This window comes from Pipistrellus hanaki (assembly GCF_964339955.1).
Source record: "Pipistrellus hanaki genome assembly, chromosome: 9".
NCBI lineage: Eukaryota > Metazoa > Chordata > Mammalia > Chiroptera > Vespertilionidae > Pipistrellus > Pipistrellus hanaki.
The window spans coordinates 57435074-57454306 of NC_140511.1; the positions used below are offsets into that span (position 1 = coordinate 57435074).

At 35.3% G+C, this 19233-nt stretch overlaps 1 protein-coding gene across 1 annotated transcript in view; it reads left to right on the top strand.

Annotated features, from left to right (window-relative positions):
* The window catches only part of SLC17A6 (solute carrier family 17 member 6), a 31356-nt gene extending 18550 nt beyond the window's left edge, over positions 1 to 12806 (top strand). The window contains exons 7-12 of the mRNA XM_084894734.1: positions 1415 to 1557; positions 5953 to 6102; positions 8737 to 8869; positions 9263 to 9373; positions 9861 to 9988; positions 10681 to 12806. Of these exons, the coding sequence (XP_084750860.1) occupies positions 1415 to 1557; positions 5953 to 6102; positions 8737 to 8869; positions 9263 to 9373; positions 9861 to 9988; positions 10681 to 11016 (1001 nt within the window). The 3' untranslated portion in view covers positions 11017 to 12806. The remainder of the gene's footprint in view (positions 1 to 1414; positions 1558 to 5952; positions 6103 to 8736; positions 8870 to 9262; positions 9374 to 9860; positions 9989 to 10680) is intronic.
* The last annotated feature ends 6427 nt before the right edge of the window (positions 12807 to 19233 follow it).

Consider the following 19233-nt stretch of genomic DNA (forward strand, 5'->3'; position numbering starts at 1 on the left):
GGAAATAATACACTCATTAATAAATAACAACACCAGGATAAACTACGTTTCAGGTAATTACAACTGTAAACCTTCTTTTGCTCCATCCTCTAAAAAGCAATTAGCTGCATATCTGGCACTTCAGATGCATTCATAGAGGAGTAATGGTAATTATTTCTAATCACAAGAGCTCCCATTTATTGAATTCTTATTTTCAGCCCTCCACTGTGTTAGTGGCTTTGTGCATTATCTGCCTTAACTTTTCTTTGCCACAATCTCATAAAAAATGAATTATTATCTCATTTTACAGTGGAGGTTTAGAGAGATTCAGTTCCTGATCAGATTATGTAGCTAATGAGTGGCATAGTGAAAATTTGAATCTGGGAGAGCCATATTCCATAACCAGTATAATATATTGGATTTTCACTGTCATGTTTAGTAATTGAAAGAAGCTTGGCACATCAGAAACTATGGTACTAAGGGACACCGAGAGACTGAGCAAGAAAAAAATAAAAGGTATATGGAATCAGGGATTGTTGCCCAAGGGAAAAAGAACAGTCTGAGGCAAGAATGAAATGGCCAGCTGCTGGGAAACAAGAATAAATCACTTGAAATTCTTTGTATTATTAATGTGTCCAGTTTATATCACAAAAATAAGGGGATGTTTAATCATGAGAGAGATAAATAAAGAAGGGGATGAAAAGAACTTGCAAGCAGTCTATTGTACTGGAATTTAAAACTTTCATCTGCCCCTCCAAAATGATCCATAGGCAATAGCATGTCCTGAAAATAAAACGGTGTTCAGTCACATAAAGTGGGAAATGTTCCTAAATAAATCACAGAAGCCCATTCTTAAATTCTTAAATTATTTCACCCACGGCTGAAATAATTTTCTATATTTCACTTAGTAGTCTGTTTTCTAGATCTGGAAAGGCTATCAAAAGAAGAAAAGGAGCATTTTTTTCCACCCTCTGGAAATGCAGACCACTCTTGTATATTCAAGAAAGGCCAATAACAAAAGGATTCACCTCATAGAATTTTTTGAGGACGGGGGTTTTGTCTTGTTCCTCATATTTCTGACCCTTAACAGAGTGTCTGGGAAAGTCACTTCTCGATATATATTTGTTGGATGGGTGAATGTGTTCCAGACACACCCTTCAGTAATGATTGGTAGTGAGTTTCTTGTGTAGCAGCATTATTTATAGAGACAAAGAGGTAAATCCAGGACCACCCTTCAGGAAGATTGAAGTCTGGTGGCAAAAGACAAGAAGAGATGACTAAAGTCAGTTGTAGAAACATAAACTTGAATTCACATTTTATAGAATATGATTGTCATGAGATTTTGTTTTGTAGTGTTATTTCAGCAAATGACTATTAAAAGGAAGTATTTGTAATTGTTTTCTTTGACTTGCTCCTTTTGAACTCTTGCTTGCAGGAAGTTTTGGAATGGTCTGGTACATGTTTTGGCTTTTGGTGTCTTATGAGAGTCCTGCAACGCATCCTACTATTACAGATGAAGAACGTAGGTACATAGAAGAAAGCATTGGAGAGAGTGCAAATCTTTTAGGTGCAATGGAAGTAAGAACTTTATTATGATGTATATTTCTACTCCTATTTTCCATCTCATCTCCCTTCAATCAACCAAATTATTTTATGCGTCCCTATTCAACAAAACTAATTTGGTATCAATCATGAGTATTTTCTTTACTTCATCCATATTCCCTGATATACTTGGGAATTATTGCTATAATTTTTTTTCTTTATCTTTGTTAAGTAGTTTCAAATTTGCCCTGTGTTATAGCTATGACTATAAAGCTAAGTGAATTTTTAAAAACAGCTCAATATGTTCCATAATTTAAACAAATTCAACCAATAGTTAATTTTAGATTGTAGGAAATGTCAAATCACCTAATACAGTCGTGGACAAGGAAATCTTTTTGTTCATTAAATAGTCTAAATGTAGGTTTCATACATATGTATTTATTTTACTTGTGGTTTAGTAAAACATAAGCATTATAATGCTGATAACAGATAGCTGATGTGAAAATATTCTTAACATAATACTTTTATTGATATAATCCATTTTCAGGATCATTGTTATGGAGAGCATTATATAGATAATGTTGTAAAACCCTTTTCCTGATTTGGATTTGGTTTCTTGGACAGGATCTGCTTATAGAGAGTGAAATGAAGTTATATGTCAATAATGCAACTATTTTAGTACATGTGACATTAATAATTCATAAATAGTAAGTAGTAGATGGTCATATGATACTATGATCTATCAATAGTAAACTAAAAGTCATGTATTTAGACAGATTTAGTAATTCAGCATTTAATCAGTAACTCAACTTCCTGATGTTGAGTAGGAAGGTAACATTCACTGGCTGAGGAACCAATGCCCCTTATATTATGTTTCTCTTTCCTACATTCAAATTCTATATTATTCCAGCTCTGTTTCTCTACTTCATTTGTTAAAGAAGGCCTGTCTTTGACATCTCATTCTAGGTAAAAGGTCAGCCGCCCATTGTTACTAAGGACGTGCATCTTGACCTTTAATGAATAAGAAAAATTCCATGTTGGATATTATCCAGAAGTTAAACTTCAGTACTTAAAAACAATCCTTATATTATAGTTGTTCCATGAGCTGAGTAAATTGGCATTTAAAACTGTCCCCTTCCTGTTTCCTTCTGTAAATGGATTGATAATTTCTTTCTAGTGGTGGCTACTCAAAAGATAGGAGGTTATGTGGGGGTGGGGTGGGTGTTGGCAGTGTGCTCTGGAATTTCTATTCCCACCAGCCACAGTTGCTGTGAGCAGAAGCTAAAAGTAGGTTGATTTGAGGTGAGTTCAGAATTTAGCTTCAATTTCTGCTCAATTTCTGATCAGCCTATGTCTTCATTAGTGAAATGTGCTTCTTTTATTTACCAGTTCTTGAGATACTGTGTGTCTAGATCAGGCATAAATTTTCTGAAATAACCCCCAAAAGATCAGGCAGATTCATAAAAGAGCATAATCTCAAAATTCTCATTTTCTATAATTCACTGCTTTTCTAAACATAATTTTTTATGACTTATTGATATTTTATACTTTAGCTTCAAGGTAAATTATTCAAAATGAGATCAGGTGGTGATAGAACATATATTTTATTTTGAACATTTTTGTAGTGAACAAACTTAATATGGAAGGACAGCCATGAACTCACTGCGTACTTGAAACAGTTGTTAACATCTTGTCATACTTCTTGTTTCAGTTTTTTTGCTGAATAATTTCAAAGTAAATGAGCTGTCATAAACCTTTATTCATGAATATCTCACATATATCTCTAGAAAATAATATTCTCTTTCAGAATTTAAGTACTATTATCATACCTAACACAATTAAAAATAATTTCCTAATATTATTTAATACCAAGATATTTAAAATTTTTAATATCCGGTGCAAATTCTAATACCTAGTCTATGTTCGCATGTCTTTTATAGCTATTTGTTTTGAGTATGGATCCAATTAAAGATCACACACATTGCAGCTGACAATAATGTTTCTTAAATCTCTCTTTAAAATAATTAAATATAACATATATACAGAAAAAATGAACAAAATCATAAGCAAATAGATTGCTAAATTTTAATAAACTAAATACACCTGTGTAGCTGTAGAATGTTATCAGAATACCATAAACGCTCCTGCAGCCCCCAACCATGTTTCAAGGTATGAAATTAGATACTTTTCTCTTAGGTTTGATGAAGTGTTTTGCAACCTGAAGAATAAAGTCCTTCAGGGTCCTGATGTAAATAAAAGAAATACCAGTCAAGCAAGAAAAAGTTATTTACTTCTAATAATATTCTAAACTTATTTCTCTTACAAATATCTATAATGCAGACATTCCTTATTCGGCCATTTTTATTATCAGTGAATAAGCATATTCATCTGGCACCATTTTTCCAGAACATATTGAATTAAAGGAGGGGGAAAAAACTGCACTTTTTGAACCCATCTATAATGCTGACACTTAACATTTTTTATCTAAACCCATAGAACTCATTATATATTATCAGGATGGCTTTTGTGTTGTTTTGATTCTGTTTTTCTATTATATATTATATTTGCGATCACCACAGTATAGCATCCCACTAAATTGCTTTAAAGGGACCTTTAAAAGGATTCATTAGAATAACAATCAATAATAGCAATGATGGGATTCTACATCCAGAAATAATTACTAAATCTGTGTAAAAGCATCTTTGCCTCCTCTTCTTTAAATTTTAAATTTTTATTAAATGTATTGGGATGACATAAAATTACAGGTTTCAAGTGTACAATTTATATTGCATTGCTTACCACCCAAAGTCAAATCTCTTTTGGTCATCATACACTTCATTCCCTCTACTCCTCCTCATCCTCCTTTCCTCATAGACACAGACAGTAATAACCACCATACTATTGTGTGTTTCTATGAGTTTTTGTTTGTCTTTTTTGTTGCTTTCAGTTTTATATCCCACTGATGAGTGCCTCCTCTTTTATTCATTTGGTTAGGTCAAGGATCCCAAGATAGGATTAAACACAATTATTTTAGTTTATTGATTCTTCGCCAAACAGTATTTTGGTGTTCAATGTAAAGTAATTGAAAAGTGTTTGGAAATATGAGAGACTATGGTGTAAAAATTAGTCTTGGGAGAGGATACTTGTACATTTGGGCAAACACAGAATCTTTAAGTATACTGGATGCAATTTTTAATGGGTATTATAAGCAAAGCCAATCATATTTAGGTTTTTAATTTTGAATTTCTTGAATATCATAAATAACTACAGTCAGTCATGTGTCAGTTAATGACTGGATGTATTTTGAGAAAAATGGTATTAAGTATTAGTTGTGCAAACATCATAGAGTGCATGTACACAAACCTAGATGGCATAGCCTACTACTGTAATTTTAAGTGCTATATTCTTCTTTTATATCCTTATCCAGAGATTTTTATTGACCTTTAAGAGAGAAAGAGAATGTGAAAGAGAAAAATCACATGTGCCCTAACAGAAGATCAAACATGCAATCTGGGTATGCGCCTTGATTGAAAATTGAACCTGTAACCTTTTGGTGTACAGGATGCTGCTCCAACCAACTGAGCACCATTCAGGGATGTGCTATACTTTTATATGACTATCAGTGCTGTAGCTTTATTTATATGAGAATCTGTAAACATGCGAGTAATGTATTAGGCTCCGGTGTCACTAGGCAATAGGAATTAATTTAGCTCTATTATAATCTTATAAGACCACATAGTATATGTGGTAAACCATTGACCAAAATGTTGTTACGAAATGCATGACTGTAGTTATGATGTGCACATGGTATGCTGGGTTACTCGCCAAACGTTTTAACCAAATGTACATCATGTGACTTTTATAGAGCCTTGCACTCCAGTGTCACAGAATTGATACTGATATCCATTGACTAGCAAAAGTGTTTATAGATAAGTAGTGGTATCATCATCTTTAGGTAGGGCCTAGATTATTGCACTCTTAATTTTTCTCATTTTAATTTTTCTAAGTATATTAAATTTTTTATATTCTAGACAAAATATTTTGGACACCAACAAGGTCACTGGTTTGAATAACAACAAGGTCACAGTGAGTTTTAGCTAAGGCATGATCTTATCACTGCAAAAAAGAAAGAAATCTTAAAAACTGAGATCTGTGCTTTTGGAATAATTTTTATATAAATATGGAATCTTGTATATTCCCAACACTGAAACAATTTAATCAAAATACAAGGCTAATATATTTTTTCTCTTCTAATGATTATTCATATAACTAAGGTTAACTGGACAGTTGCAATTAATGACTAGCTACTTCTTGTCTACCTCCCACTCATGTCCCAACATACATATCATAAAAATGCAAAGCTCCTATCATTCCCATGTAAGTTAGAATATATTTTAAATGCTCAGAATGGCTCTCTCTTTGGGATTTCAGAAATTCAAGACTCCATGGAGGAAATTTTTTACATCTATGCCAGTCTATGCAATAATTGTCGCAAATTTCTGTCGAAGCTGGACTTTCTATTTATTGCTAATTAGTCAGCCAGCATATTTTGAGGAAGTCTTTGGATTTGAAATCAGCAAGGTATGTAAAAATTATCTCTGTGTAACTAGTGCATAATTTTTGTATTTATGTGATTATTAAGTTTCTTTATTAAGATTTTATCTTCTAGATTTCATGAGTTATTTATAGATCCAGTTAATAAGTAATTTCTGGAGAACAAAAACTAAGCAAGATGTTTATCTATTACCTTTAAATATCTGCTAGAATCTGTTATCTTTTTTTGTAAGCTCCACTCGGAGCTTACATCTCAGTTGGGGTGGGCAGCAGTGTTGCCTTCTCTCTGCAATTAAACATAACTTCCTTTTAATGCTCACCAGAGGATATGGTTAGAGGAAGGCATGGAGGGAGGGAAAGGAGAGAGAGAGAGAAAGAGAGAGAGAAGAGAGAGAGAGAGAGAGAGAGAGAGAGAGAGAGAGAGAGAGAGAGAGAGAGAGAACACTAGAGCGAAACATCCATCTGCTGCCTCCTGCACAGACCACAGACCCTAGGGCAGGAGGTGGGGGGGTGGGGGGGACAGGGGCGGGATTTGAGCCTGAAACCCAGGCATGTGCCCTGACTGAGAATCAAACCACAACCTTAAGGTGCACAGGATGACTCCAACCAACTGAGCCACACTGGTCAGCCAGGGCAAACATAACTTCTTTTAAATATCATATCAGAGACTATGTAACAGTCAATGAAAAAGTACTTCATTAAGGTGGAATTGCTATTACCAATCAAACTCTTCTTCAATAATCTCAGAAATTTGTCTGGTTAAAATTTTTGAGGATAACAAAAAAATATCTGGAAACATGCTTATATGGTTTCTCCAATTTATTCATTTGACAAGCATTTGTTGAACATGATATGTGAAATTTTGTGTTAAATTCAGAAATAAGAATGTTTTCTGTCCTCAAGAATTCATAGCTTGGTGGTGTAGACCAAAAAAAAAAAAAAAAAAAAAAAAAAAAAGGAAGTTACCAATTGCAGCACAGTATGCTAAATGCTATTAAATAGGGTGTAACTATCACCATTTCTCTTGAACTGATGTAGACCCAGAAGCTAGGGATGGTATTTAAATTGCCTGAAGCCAAGCTGGTAATAAATGACAGAATCAGCTTTAAGCCCAGATCCTTTGACTGTTTCAGTTCCCTCTAATTTGCCATTCAAATTCAGGTAAACCACATATTAATTTAAGCATTTAGCAAGTATTTGTCAAATGCCATCTCTGTGCCAAGTCCTTTGCTGAGTCCAGAATACACTTGCCTGTGCTAGCAATGGACTTGCCATTTCTCTTCATGTCATTACATAAGTCCAGCTGGGCTCACTATTCATATTATGCCTCTACTTGAAAGATTATCTGAGGCCTGGAACTGAAGGAAACCTGAGTTAGGAGTAGCTATTCTAAGAGCCCTTTTGTAATCCCTGTTTCTAAGGAAACTGTCTCCTCCATTATTGAGAGAATAATGCTGCTTTAGAGAAGGCCCTTCTCCCTGTAGCTGATCAAACGCTGCAGAGTAGCCTTTGGGAGCTCTGAGAGGTGTTATACTTCTCAACAAAGGCTGCTAGAGGTGTGAGTCCATTTTCATAATCTAGGCCAACTATGACACTGAGAGGCTATTAATAATGTCAGGTCTCCTGGGGGAGAGTGAGGGAACCAACTGATGTTAATGAAACCACATGGTCATTCTGGCCCTGGAGCTCCAATTAATAGAAAACGCGTGAGTGAAAACAATGGCATTTTACAACTAAATATAATAACCAGAGGGGTGGATTTGATTCACTTATTATGTGTTTAAATTATGGATACATTTTACACACACAGATTGGCTTGATGATTTTGATGATACGGGTAACAACAACAACAAAAAGACTCTTGACTTCCCTGAAAAACATATAAAGGAGGTGATGGAGGAAATAGATCATGGGCTTTGGATCTAGGCTGACATGATACAGGAACTAAACTCCACAATAAACTATAACAATGATAATATAAAACATTTCTATCTAAAGTGAAAGAGAGAACTAAATAGCTTGGACATTTCACCTATTTTTAGAGTCATTCACCATCTTAATTAATTGTCCAAATAACCCAAGTCTTTGGTCATTGGTGTCACATTATACACCTTGGAAAATAAAATACAATCTTTGTCTCAAACCTTCAGTAGTCTAACTTGAAAGACATAGTTACATCAAATAATAAACTTATCCAGCACTTGTCAGGAACTGTGCTTCAAAGTATGCATAGTAAATAACCTCCTTCTATGTTTATATTTAAAATGTACTAAGTCCACATGTGGTAATACATAATTAAAATGCATTTTATTTATACTTCTTGCTTCCATAATTTCTACAGAGTAGTGCCTTGCAATAATGTTAATCACTCTGTGATAAGATTCAAGGTAGCTTATTCATAAACTCAAAATTTAATGACTCTCATAGCACAGAAGAAAAGTATTCTCCGGAACACAAAAAAGGGATCCAAATAAAATTACTTAGCTTTTCTCATTTATTCTCAAGTTATCACTTATTCTAGGAAAATAAGTGGTCCTTTGGAGACAGAATTCTTCCTGCCTTTTCCCATGAAGAGATTTATAATGAGGTTCCAGAAAATCAAGACCATTAAATGGCCCACATTACTTACGATCGCGTATATTTCTCCCCTCTTGTTACCAGGTTGGCATGCTGTCTGCTTTGCCACACTTAGTAATGACAATTATTGTGCCTATTGGAGGGCAGATTGCAGACTTTCTAAGAAGCAGGCAAATTCTTTCAACTACTACAGTAAGAAAGATCATGAATTGCGGTGGTAAGTACCTATGTGATGTTAAAAACGTATTTTTAGTTGATGAAGTTATAATCTGCATAAGTAACTTTTTCTAATCATATCAAATATGCCGTTACATTTGTGTCTTCATTGTTCATTTATAAATATTTTACTATCTTAACTTTAGATTTTCATAACTCCTATTTTTAAATAACTGCATAACTAACTTGACCCTTGCCACCATTGAAACTTAAGGTTGCTCTTGATGTTTTTATTCAGCACAAGGAAGGTTTCAGGAGTCTTTGTATATAAATTATTAGTGTTATTATTATTATTTTTAGGATAGACTGCCAGAAGTTGTTTGCAAGGGCATTTTTAGCTCATTGGAAAATTTTACACAAATTTCTGAAGTGTTTCATGTGTTTGTTTCTGAAGGTTTTGGCATGGAAGCAACCCTGCTCCTGGTTGTTGGCTATTCTCATACTAGAGGAGTAGCTATCTCATTCCTGGTACTTGCAGTGGGATTCAGTGGATTTGCTATATCTGGTAACATACATTTTTAAAATTTGTACTTGTGACATCTCATTTTGGCTAGCGATAATAAGATGATCTATCCATCTATCTCCATATATTTTACTTTCCTATTTGAATATTTTGACTAGAAAATGTTTGCTCATCATTTTTTCACTAAAAATTAAATTAGAAATAATAAAACATTTAAAATTCATTACTGAGACTTGTTACTACTCACTTTGCCCCTTCTTACTCTTTTTATTTAATTCATTTATTTTTTTGATTATGAGAACATATCTCCTTCTGTGCCGTGAGCATCACATATTAAGCATAATATAAGAAAGTATACCTCATTTTATTCTCATTATATCCCTAAGCTAAATTACCAAAAAGTAGTTATTAAGCACCTGCTGTGTACCTAGTTCTTTTAAGGAGGGTGGTGAATATGATAGAGAATATTTTATAGACACTTCTAAGAGGCTTGAAGTTCTCTGAGTTAAAGATTCTACATGTATTTCAGGTTTCAATGTTAACCACCTGGATATTGCTCCAAGATATGCCAGCATCTTAATGGGCATTTCAAATGGTGTTGGCACATTGTCAGGAATGGTTTGTCCTATCATTGTGGGTGCAATGACAAAGAATAAGGTAAGATGGAACAAAAGAGATGATTAGTTGTAAAATATTCACTTTCATGGTTGGGGAAAGGGTTAATATATTCTCTTTGGCATTTCTTTTCTGGTCCACTCCCCACACTTCTGGGTAGGGGAGAAGATGGAGGCTCAGAAGAAAATATCTAAGAACTCTGAGTGAGCCTTCTTTCCCAACCAATAAGCAACATGTATCTCAACACCTTGTAATATTTCTGAGGCCTCTGATGTAGTTAACAAATAAAACCTTCTGCTTCCAGTTTATTAAAATAGGCAAGCAGAAATCTTCTGAGCTTTATTTACAAACCTCAATCCAGACCCCTCTACAGTTGTCAGTGGAAGAATATAATTATCAGCTGCTTATCCTTATGTATAGAGCTTCAAAACTATGGTTTACTAGAGGAAAATAAATGAGTGAGAAAAGGATATTAAGCAAATCAATGACAAATATTGTTAAAATTAGCCGACCACAGATATACTTGGAATTATTTCATAACATTAGATTTAAATTATCTTTAAAGTAATGAAAGTTACAGTGTTATAGAAAGTTTCTGTCACAAGATTTGCTTCATAGAATCAGGAAGAGGGGTTTCCACTACAGTTAGCATTTTATGGAAAGTACAATAGTAGTAGAGAAGATGTCTCATACATGGGGAGTTTGTTCTCACACGGTCACTTTTGTCCCTGCAGTCACGTGAGGAGTGGCAATATGTCTTCCTGATTGCTGCCCTCGTCCACTATGGTGGAGTCATATTTTATGGAATATTTGCCTCGGGAGAGAAGCAACCCTGGGCAGACCCTGAGGAAACCAGTGAAGAAAAATGTGGGTTTATCCATGAAGATGAGCTCGATGAAGAAACAGGGGACATTACTCAAAATTATATCAATTATGGTACCACCAAGTCTTACGGTGCCACAACACAGGCCAATGGAGGTTGGCCAAATGGCTGGGAAAAGAAAGAGGAATTTGTACAAGAAGAAGGACAAGACACATACGTCTATAAGGACCGAGATGAGTATTCATAACAAAACTAATTGCTGGATTTATTTTTAGTGTCTGTGATTAACTTGATTGTGATTGCACAAACATTTTTAAAATACGTGGTGTGAACATGTAAACATATCAACCAGGCAAGTCTTGCTGTAAAAATGAAATGAAAACAAACTCATGAAATTACCATCAAGTGCAATCTGTAGAAGTTGTGAAATCCCATCTTTCCCATCCAGGTCATCTATTCTTGCATTTGTGCTTTCAAGGTTGACTGATCAAAAACTGTAGAAACAAGTAGTTACTCATTGGATTTATATGAGCTAAAACTCACCACCATTTAATAAAGCACAGCTAAAACAGTTGGCACGTTTCATCCTACAAAAGTTAGGAAGCCAAAGCTACTTGATCATGTCAAATGCACTTATATATTTGTTACATTGTATTGCAAGCTCTCGCGCAGAAGTCGTGTTAAAAACAAAAAACAAAAAACAAAAAATACACCAAAAGTGTAATGCTGTCATGTTGGCTGCCACAGATGTTGATAATGTTTATTGGATGTAAATCATGAAGTTGTAATATCTCTCAGAGAAGAACATTGTGGCCTAGCTACTAGCAAGGCATACTAAATAATTATTGTTATTATATAATGTGAGTTATTTTGTTGGTTATCAAAAGGAATGTCTTGCAGTGGTTTATATGAAATACTGGGCACAAACACATATCTGTGAAAGAGAACTTGTAAAGTGTGGGGTATGCTTCATGTTCTTCCATTCATTTACCCGACAGTATAAAACCCTTCACATTTTAATAAATCAGACTTTTCATGTAGCATATCACATAACTTTTTTGAAAAAACAATTAGAAAAAGACTTCAATGTATTTTTATTACAACTTTGTACAGGTTGTAACTTGAATTAGGGAAATAAAAAAAGATGCACACACTATAAAGAATCTAATGATAAATTTACTATGGAAATAGAACCCTGAAAATGCAATATTAAAACAAAAGAAATAGAAAATGGTTAAGATATTCTTCTTCCTTAATAATTAAATGCTATATAAAACTTGTGCCACAGAGCTATATATAAGAAGATAAATTTAATAGAGAGATTGTAAGTAGATAATTTTATTATTTAAAGTCCCATTTAAAATATATTTGTCTTACATAGGACAATAAATTATATTAAAATTATATCTATATATATATCTGTATATCTTATACATATCCATACACAGAAACATAATAAACAATCTTCACACACAAAAATAGCATACACCTAAAGTTGGGTTAGGGGATAGAATTTCTACTTTCATAGAGTCATAGAATTTTAGATGGGGGCAGAGGCATTTTGCTTGTCACTTCTTAATATAACTCAACAGTAATTGCAACATTTGTGTACCAAGCAATAAGTGCAATGCATAAAATTTCCTGTCTGTATATTATCTTTATTTTGCTTGTGGTAGCTTTTTGGATGGTTGGAATGATTTTTCTTTTCTTTTTAAAAAAATAACATCATACCTCATTTTCATTCTCTAAAATAATAATAGTGCATTTCCCAATTCAACTCAAAATATTATTGGTGTATTTAACTGTCTATTCTGGATATTTGATCTGTTCGTTGTATTGTGCTAGTGACTGGAGGCTCTGCTACTGCAAATATAAAACATAAAGTCTGTTTTAAAAATGCAAACCATATATTTTGCTTGGTGTCTCAAAGTGGTGTAATGTGAGCACAGCTTTTGTTGTATTGAATGAAAATATGTGGGCTATCATTTTGTTGCTGCAAAAAAAAGTGTCAATAAAATGCTCTATTTATCCTTTTGTAAAAAAGCAGTACTTTAATTTGGGTTGATTTTATTTAGATTGTAGCTTTAATGTGAATTTAGCTTGTGTATGATCCAATGAAGCCACATCTAGGCTCAAGAAGAACATTATTTTAGTCACTTGAGATTTAATGTAGAAACATGGCATTCTTTAAATTGTGTGAGACATGGTTCTTAGAGAGATTCTTTGTTGTTGTTTTTTTGTTGTTGTTGTTAAGCCTTGCCCGAGGATATTTTTCCATTGATTTTTAGGGAGAGTGGAAAAGAGAGGGAAAGACAGAAACATTGATGTGAGAGAAATATATCAACCGGTTGCTTTCTGCACAAGCCCCTACCAGAACTCATGCCAGGGAGGAGCTTGCAACCAAGTTATGTGCCCTTGATCAGAACTGAACCCAGGACCTTTCGGTCCACAGGCGGGTACTCTATCCACTGAGCAAAACTGGCTAGGGCTCACTTTTTCCCCCTCTGTGCTATTGAGTGACAGTTGCCACTTGCACAATCCCAGGGCAAGGATGCAATAAAGGGTTTGCTTTCAGTTCCAGTATTTTCACTTTTAAATCACTTTATTAATCCCTTGATTATAAATGTAGTATGGGGTTAAAGGGGACCTTTGTTAGGTAAAGAGTATTTTTTAAAAAGTTAATCAATAATCTTGCTATCTGGATATAATCAGTGTTAAAACCATATATACAGAATTCTATTGATATATAATAAAAAGGTAATATGCAAATAGAACAAACAGTAGAATAACCAACCAATCAAAGCATAATATGTTAATGATATGCTAAGACTGCTCAACTGCTTGCTATGATGTGCACTGATCACCAGGAGGCAGACAGTCATTGACCAACCAGTTGCTATGACACACTGACCACCAGGGGGCAGATGCTCCAACTGGTAGATTAGCTTGCTGCTGGGGTACAGCCGATCAAGACTGAGCCAGTTGGGCCAAACATGCCCTGGAGTTCTCCCCAGCCTGATTGTGTACTGGTGGGGTCCCTCAACCTGGCCTGTACCTTCTCACAATCCAGTATCCCTTGGGGGATGATGGAGAGGCAGTTTCAGCTGATCCTGCAAGACAGTCTCCTTGGGAAGGCACCAGACTCAGGGCACATGGCTGGCGAGTGCTGCTGCAGCAACATGAACCCCTATCAGGAGTGATTGGGCACAAGCCCGCAGCAGACACAGTGGGGCCGGGATGAGCAGGAGCAGCAGGTAGGAGCTGCAGGTGGCATTGGACTGCGGTTTTTGGCCCAATCCCTGCAGGCCACCCAGAGGGGCCCCACTCATGTATGAATTTGTGCACTGATCCTCTAGTTTTTTTTTTTTATAAAAACCACATATATAGAAAACTCACATATATTTTGTAATTTGCAAATTTGAACTTACACTTGCCCTATTATTGCAACCTACTTTTTCCATTTGACATCTCAGCATGTGAATATTTCTACTTGAGTAATAGTGCTGTAGTCTAATATTACACACCATGAGCAATGTTAAAGGTATTTGTTTATCCAATACCTTACGTATGAATATTTCTTCTTTATACCCTTTTCTCTTTTTCTTTCTTCGTGAGGGAATGCAAAGTCACATATATATATATATATATATATATATATATATATATATATATATATATATATATATAACATTTATAACCATGATGGATATTTAAGTTACTATCTATAGTTTACTATTCCTGTGTTTGTCTGTAGAGAGTACTACTGGTTATTGGCTTTTCTGGGATTTATTCATTCACTTCTTCACTCAATAGTACAGGTGTTTATGAAGCACTGATACCGTGGAAGAAGTCCCTGGGCATATAGTAGTGAGGAAACAGATCCAGTCTCTACCATCATGGACCTTAAAGCCCAGGCTCCTCCTGAGGTGTTTGCAGCTGTCCAGCTGCCCAGTCAGGCCACACAGATGTGACCAAGAGACTCTTTCTGGACATGCGGCCCTTGCAATCCCCCGAGGAAGGATTTTCCTTAAACCTCTAAACTCCCAAAGCTGGGCTGCTATTTTGGTGCTCTCTTGTCATTAAAAAAAAAATAGTTTCAGGTGACAATGCTTTTCTCAGCCTGAGACATCCCCAAGCTGCAGGGAAGCTAGGCCTTGAGGGGAGATCAGCATCAGCTTTCTCCAGTGCCTGAAGCTGCAGGAGCCGAGATGGATGGGCTGAACTAATTAAGCACATTTCCCATCCAGCTCTTCCAATTGCTTTTGTTTCTGTTTCTCCCCTGGATTTCTAATAATCCATCAATTTTTCCTCCTCCCTCACCCCCTTTATGTACATGCTGCCTCCTTCAGCTTTAACAACAAATAGTGGCTCTTGATATTTCATTCTTACTATACTGTTATAATGATCAGGGTGAGGTTTTTTTGTTTGTTTGTTTGTTTTTTTAAATTATTTTTCTCTCTATTCTCATGCAAGACCTCAAAATTGAATTGTCATTCAGCTGCTATCAAAAATACTTTACTGATGTAGGTTGATCTATACTACTCAGTTCCTTAAAAATGCTCAAGCTTCTCTATGCTCCCCCCTCTCCACACACCCTCATTATAGCCAAGCATCTAAAAGCTGCGTATTACCCTGATATATAACCCTGTCCCTCATCTACATTCAGCAGCTCTTGTTGAATGAATACCTCCTTGGCTTTCACCAAGAACAGGCAAAATGAAGAGTCCTCTTTACTTTTGTTAAATCACATTTGAGGACCTGTTTTATTGCTCTGCTCAATATGCAGTAGATAAAAATCCTTGCATTCTTCATAGGAGCTGGAAGATGCATTACAGCCCTGTCAGTAATTAGGTATGAAAGGGCCCGGGGCCACCACATCTCCTTTGTCTCCACAAGAAGCTTTAGAGACACACTTTTTGGCTCAATTGCTGTTTTTATCTCCCTTCCTCAGTTTTGTTTGGTTTCTGTTTTTTTCATTATTTATTTGTTTAGTTGCTATTTACCTTTGACTTTATTTTAAAAGAGGCAGTGAATGGCGGATCCAATAATAATAATGATAGGAATTATTCATATGTTTCATATGGTATATAAAACACCAGAAACTGTTCCCAAGGTTATTTTTAAATATATATATATATATATATATATATATATATATATATATATATATATATATATATTGATTTTAGAGAGGAAGGGAGAGGGAAAGATAAATAGAAACATCAGCGATGAGGGAGAATGATGGATTGGCTGCCTCCTGCTTGCCCCCTACTGGGGGCTGAGCTGCAACCCCAGCATGTGCCCTTGACTGGAATCGAACCTGGGACCTGTCAGTCCGCCGGCCTAGGTTCTCTCCAGTGAGCCAGGCCAGCTAGGGGATGATTTCAGGGTTATTTATATTTATACTTATATTTATATCTAATCATTTAATCTTAAAAATATTTAAGAACAAATCTTTGTGTTAGGTACTATTATTAACTCCATTGTATAAATGAGGCACTGAAGCACTGGGAAGTTAAGTACCTTATCCCAGCGTTTTTCAACCGCTGTTCCGCGGCACACTAGTGTGCCGCGAGATGTTGCCTGGTGTGCCGTAGGTGCAGACAAGACAAGAATTTTATAATTTTTCACTATTTTGTTTACTTAATATTTCATAATAAAGTAATTATAAAATACTTTCTTTGTGTTTATTTGATTCCTATTCAAGAGAATTACTTTATATATAGTCAATATAGGCACAGAGTTAAATTTTTTAACATTTTCTAATGGTGGTGTGCCTCGTGATTTTTTTCATGAAACAAGTGTGCCTTTGCCCAAGAAAGGTTGAAAAACACTGCCTTATCCAACGTCACACAGCTAATGAAATAAATTTAGAATGTGAAAATAAGCCCTCTGTCTCCACACCTTGTGCTTTTCATCACTGTTGCTAAGGTAAGTAGCTGTGTGACTTTGGCAAATTAATTTCTCTGACGCTCAGTTCTTTTCATCTATAATATGGCACTCTAATATCAAATTGATAGCTGTTTTTTTCAATATAATAAAATAACATAGGAAGTAGTTAGCTCAGCACCCTGAACATTAGTAAGAGTTTAACAAATGTGACTTCCCCTCCCCCCTTTCCCATAATGCTAAGTAAATATAAGATATTCACTCAATTATAATTTCAATGTCAGATTCATCACAATGGGCCATTTTGAAAACTATCTTGAGGTATTTATATTGTTATAAAAAATTACTCAGGTTGGTTACCTAACTTATTTTTCCAATTGTATGTTATAGATTTTATGTAGCATGAATAATAGGTACTATAGAGTGCTATATGTACAATATAATATATAATTCTAAAAATGTGATGATAAAGACATGACATGGAAGGATAGACATAAAAATATTCATAGTGGTTACATCTGGAGATGAAGAAATAATGAACTTGGGAAAAGCATTAAAGAAGCTTCAAAATATTATATTTTAATTTTGAATATAAAGCAAATATGAGAAAATATTGGCTTATTCTTAGAATTCATATATGACTGTTATATTTTTATGGTACTTTTCTCTACTGTAAAATGGAAAAACAAGCAAAGATCAGAGAAAATATTTTCCCCAGTGAACACAAGTTTTATTTCTCTCTAGTTTTGTTTTGCTTTTAATATTTGGGCTGCCTTTGAAGATAATAGCATGATCTTCAAGTGTATTTGACCGTTTTCAGAAGCTATATAATTTAATGCAACCACTTTGGGAGAACGTATTAATTTTATAAAGTCAGTGTAAAGGCAGGATTTCTCACATTTATGAGTAGGGTTATGAATCCAAATGAAGTTCTTCTGCACAGAGCCAACGAAAGTCTGCCTGAGAAAATATGTCACCGATGAAAGCCATCTTTCTGACAGACCTTGTCAGAGTCTGCTGGATTATTTCTCAAAGATTTTAAGAAGGGGGTGTTAGGGACATGTCTCTGCCCACGAGTGTAGTGTGGGAATTAGTATGTCATCATTAGTCTAAAGGAATATTAACTCTTTCGATTCCAGTTGCAGTGGGATAGCAGAAAAAGTATAATTCTTTAGGTTCAAGCCTTAGACTGGCCACTGCCCTTTATAGAATGTAAGGTGAGTCGCATTAGCTCTCTGGGCTTCAGCTTCCCCACCTGGAAAATAGGGGAGGCGGTTAACTTTGATTATTTCTAAAGATCCTCCCAGCTCGGAAGCTCTGAAATTTTATGACTTTGTTCTTGCTGACAAATACCTGAGTTCCTCGAGTCAACTTGAGAAAGTATTATAGTTGTTCTCAGAATTGCACTAGATATAAGAGTAAATGCTTAGTTTCTGCCTACTTTCCTATTGACTCTCTGAAAGATGGAGAGAAAACATTGAACTAGACTTTGAAAGTGAAATAGATGTTTTCCCACTTTATAAGTAGAGGAAAGACAGAGGCAGAAGCTACACCATCAGCAGATCAGGAAGGTATAGCTCTCATGGAGTGTTTGGAGGTGTGAACAGGTGGTGTGGTGAACTATCAAGTGTACTTAGGAGCATATATGAGCCTACATGGGATAATTAAGCTGACTGTGCAGTGCATTAAATGCCAGACTAAAGTGTTCAGATGCTATTGTATAATTAAAGGCATTTTAGTGGGGCCTGAGATAATCAGATCTGTCTTGCAAAATGTTGTAGAGTGGGAAGAAACAGGAGCATATTCTATACAAGAGTGCCATGGAAGACTTGGGTGGGAGAGGGATGGTTGCCCTGGAGACAATAATGCTTTCCAAATGTCAAGACAAGGGCCTGGCATATTCCTTCCTTCCATATCTACCTATTTCCAACTCAAACCCAAGAGCAGATGTGGATAATCAAAATATATTCACAAGTACATGATTCACGCTTTCTGCCCTTTGCATATCATTCCAAGGTAGAGTGATCTATTTGCCTCTGGCTTCCAAAACTACTCAGAAAGAACTACAGGCAATATTTATGAGATAACATTTTGTTCTCTTCTTTTTCAAAATACTGTCTGAAATTTAAGGTTACACGCAAGAAGAAGACAAAGTGTCTCAATCTTTTACTTCATTTTCTTTCTCATATCTAGGGACAGATTGCTACCCAACCAAGTTAGTCTCTTTTCTCCAGGAAATCAATGCACTCAACCTAGGGAACAATAGACTCTTAATGGTGGATTCCACTTAAGCTCTGACTATATCCCCATCATTTTTTTGTGCATTTTTTCACTGTATTTCTTTCTCCTTTCTGGACAGACATGATTCTTCATGATGTGCCTAGAAACATAAATAAAACCTTAACGTATCACTAAAGGGTTGTCACTGTCAAAACTGTGCTTTATCAGCACTGGTGGACATTATAGCTGCCTGTATTAAGGGTTTATTTTTAAAAACATAGAAAGGGCTGGGTAATCAAAAACATCCCCCTCACTAGGAGTGGCCAAGTACTGTGAGACGAGCATTGGATTTGAC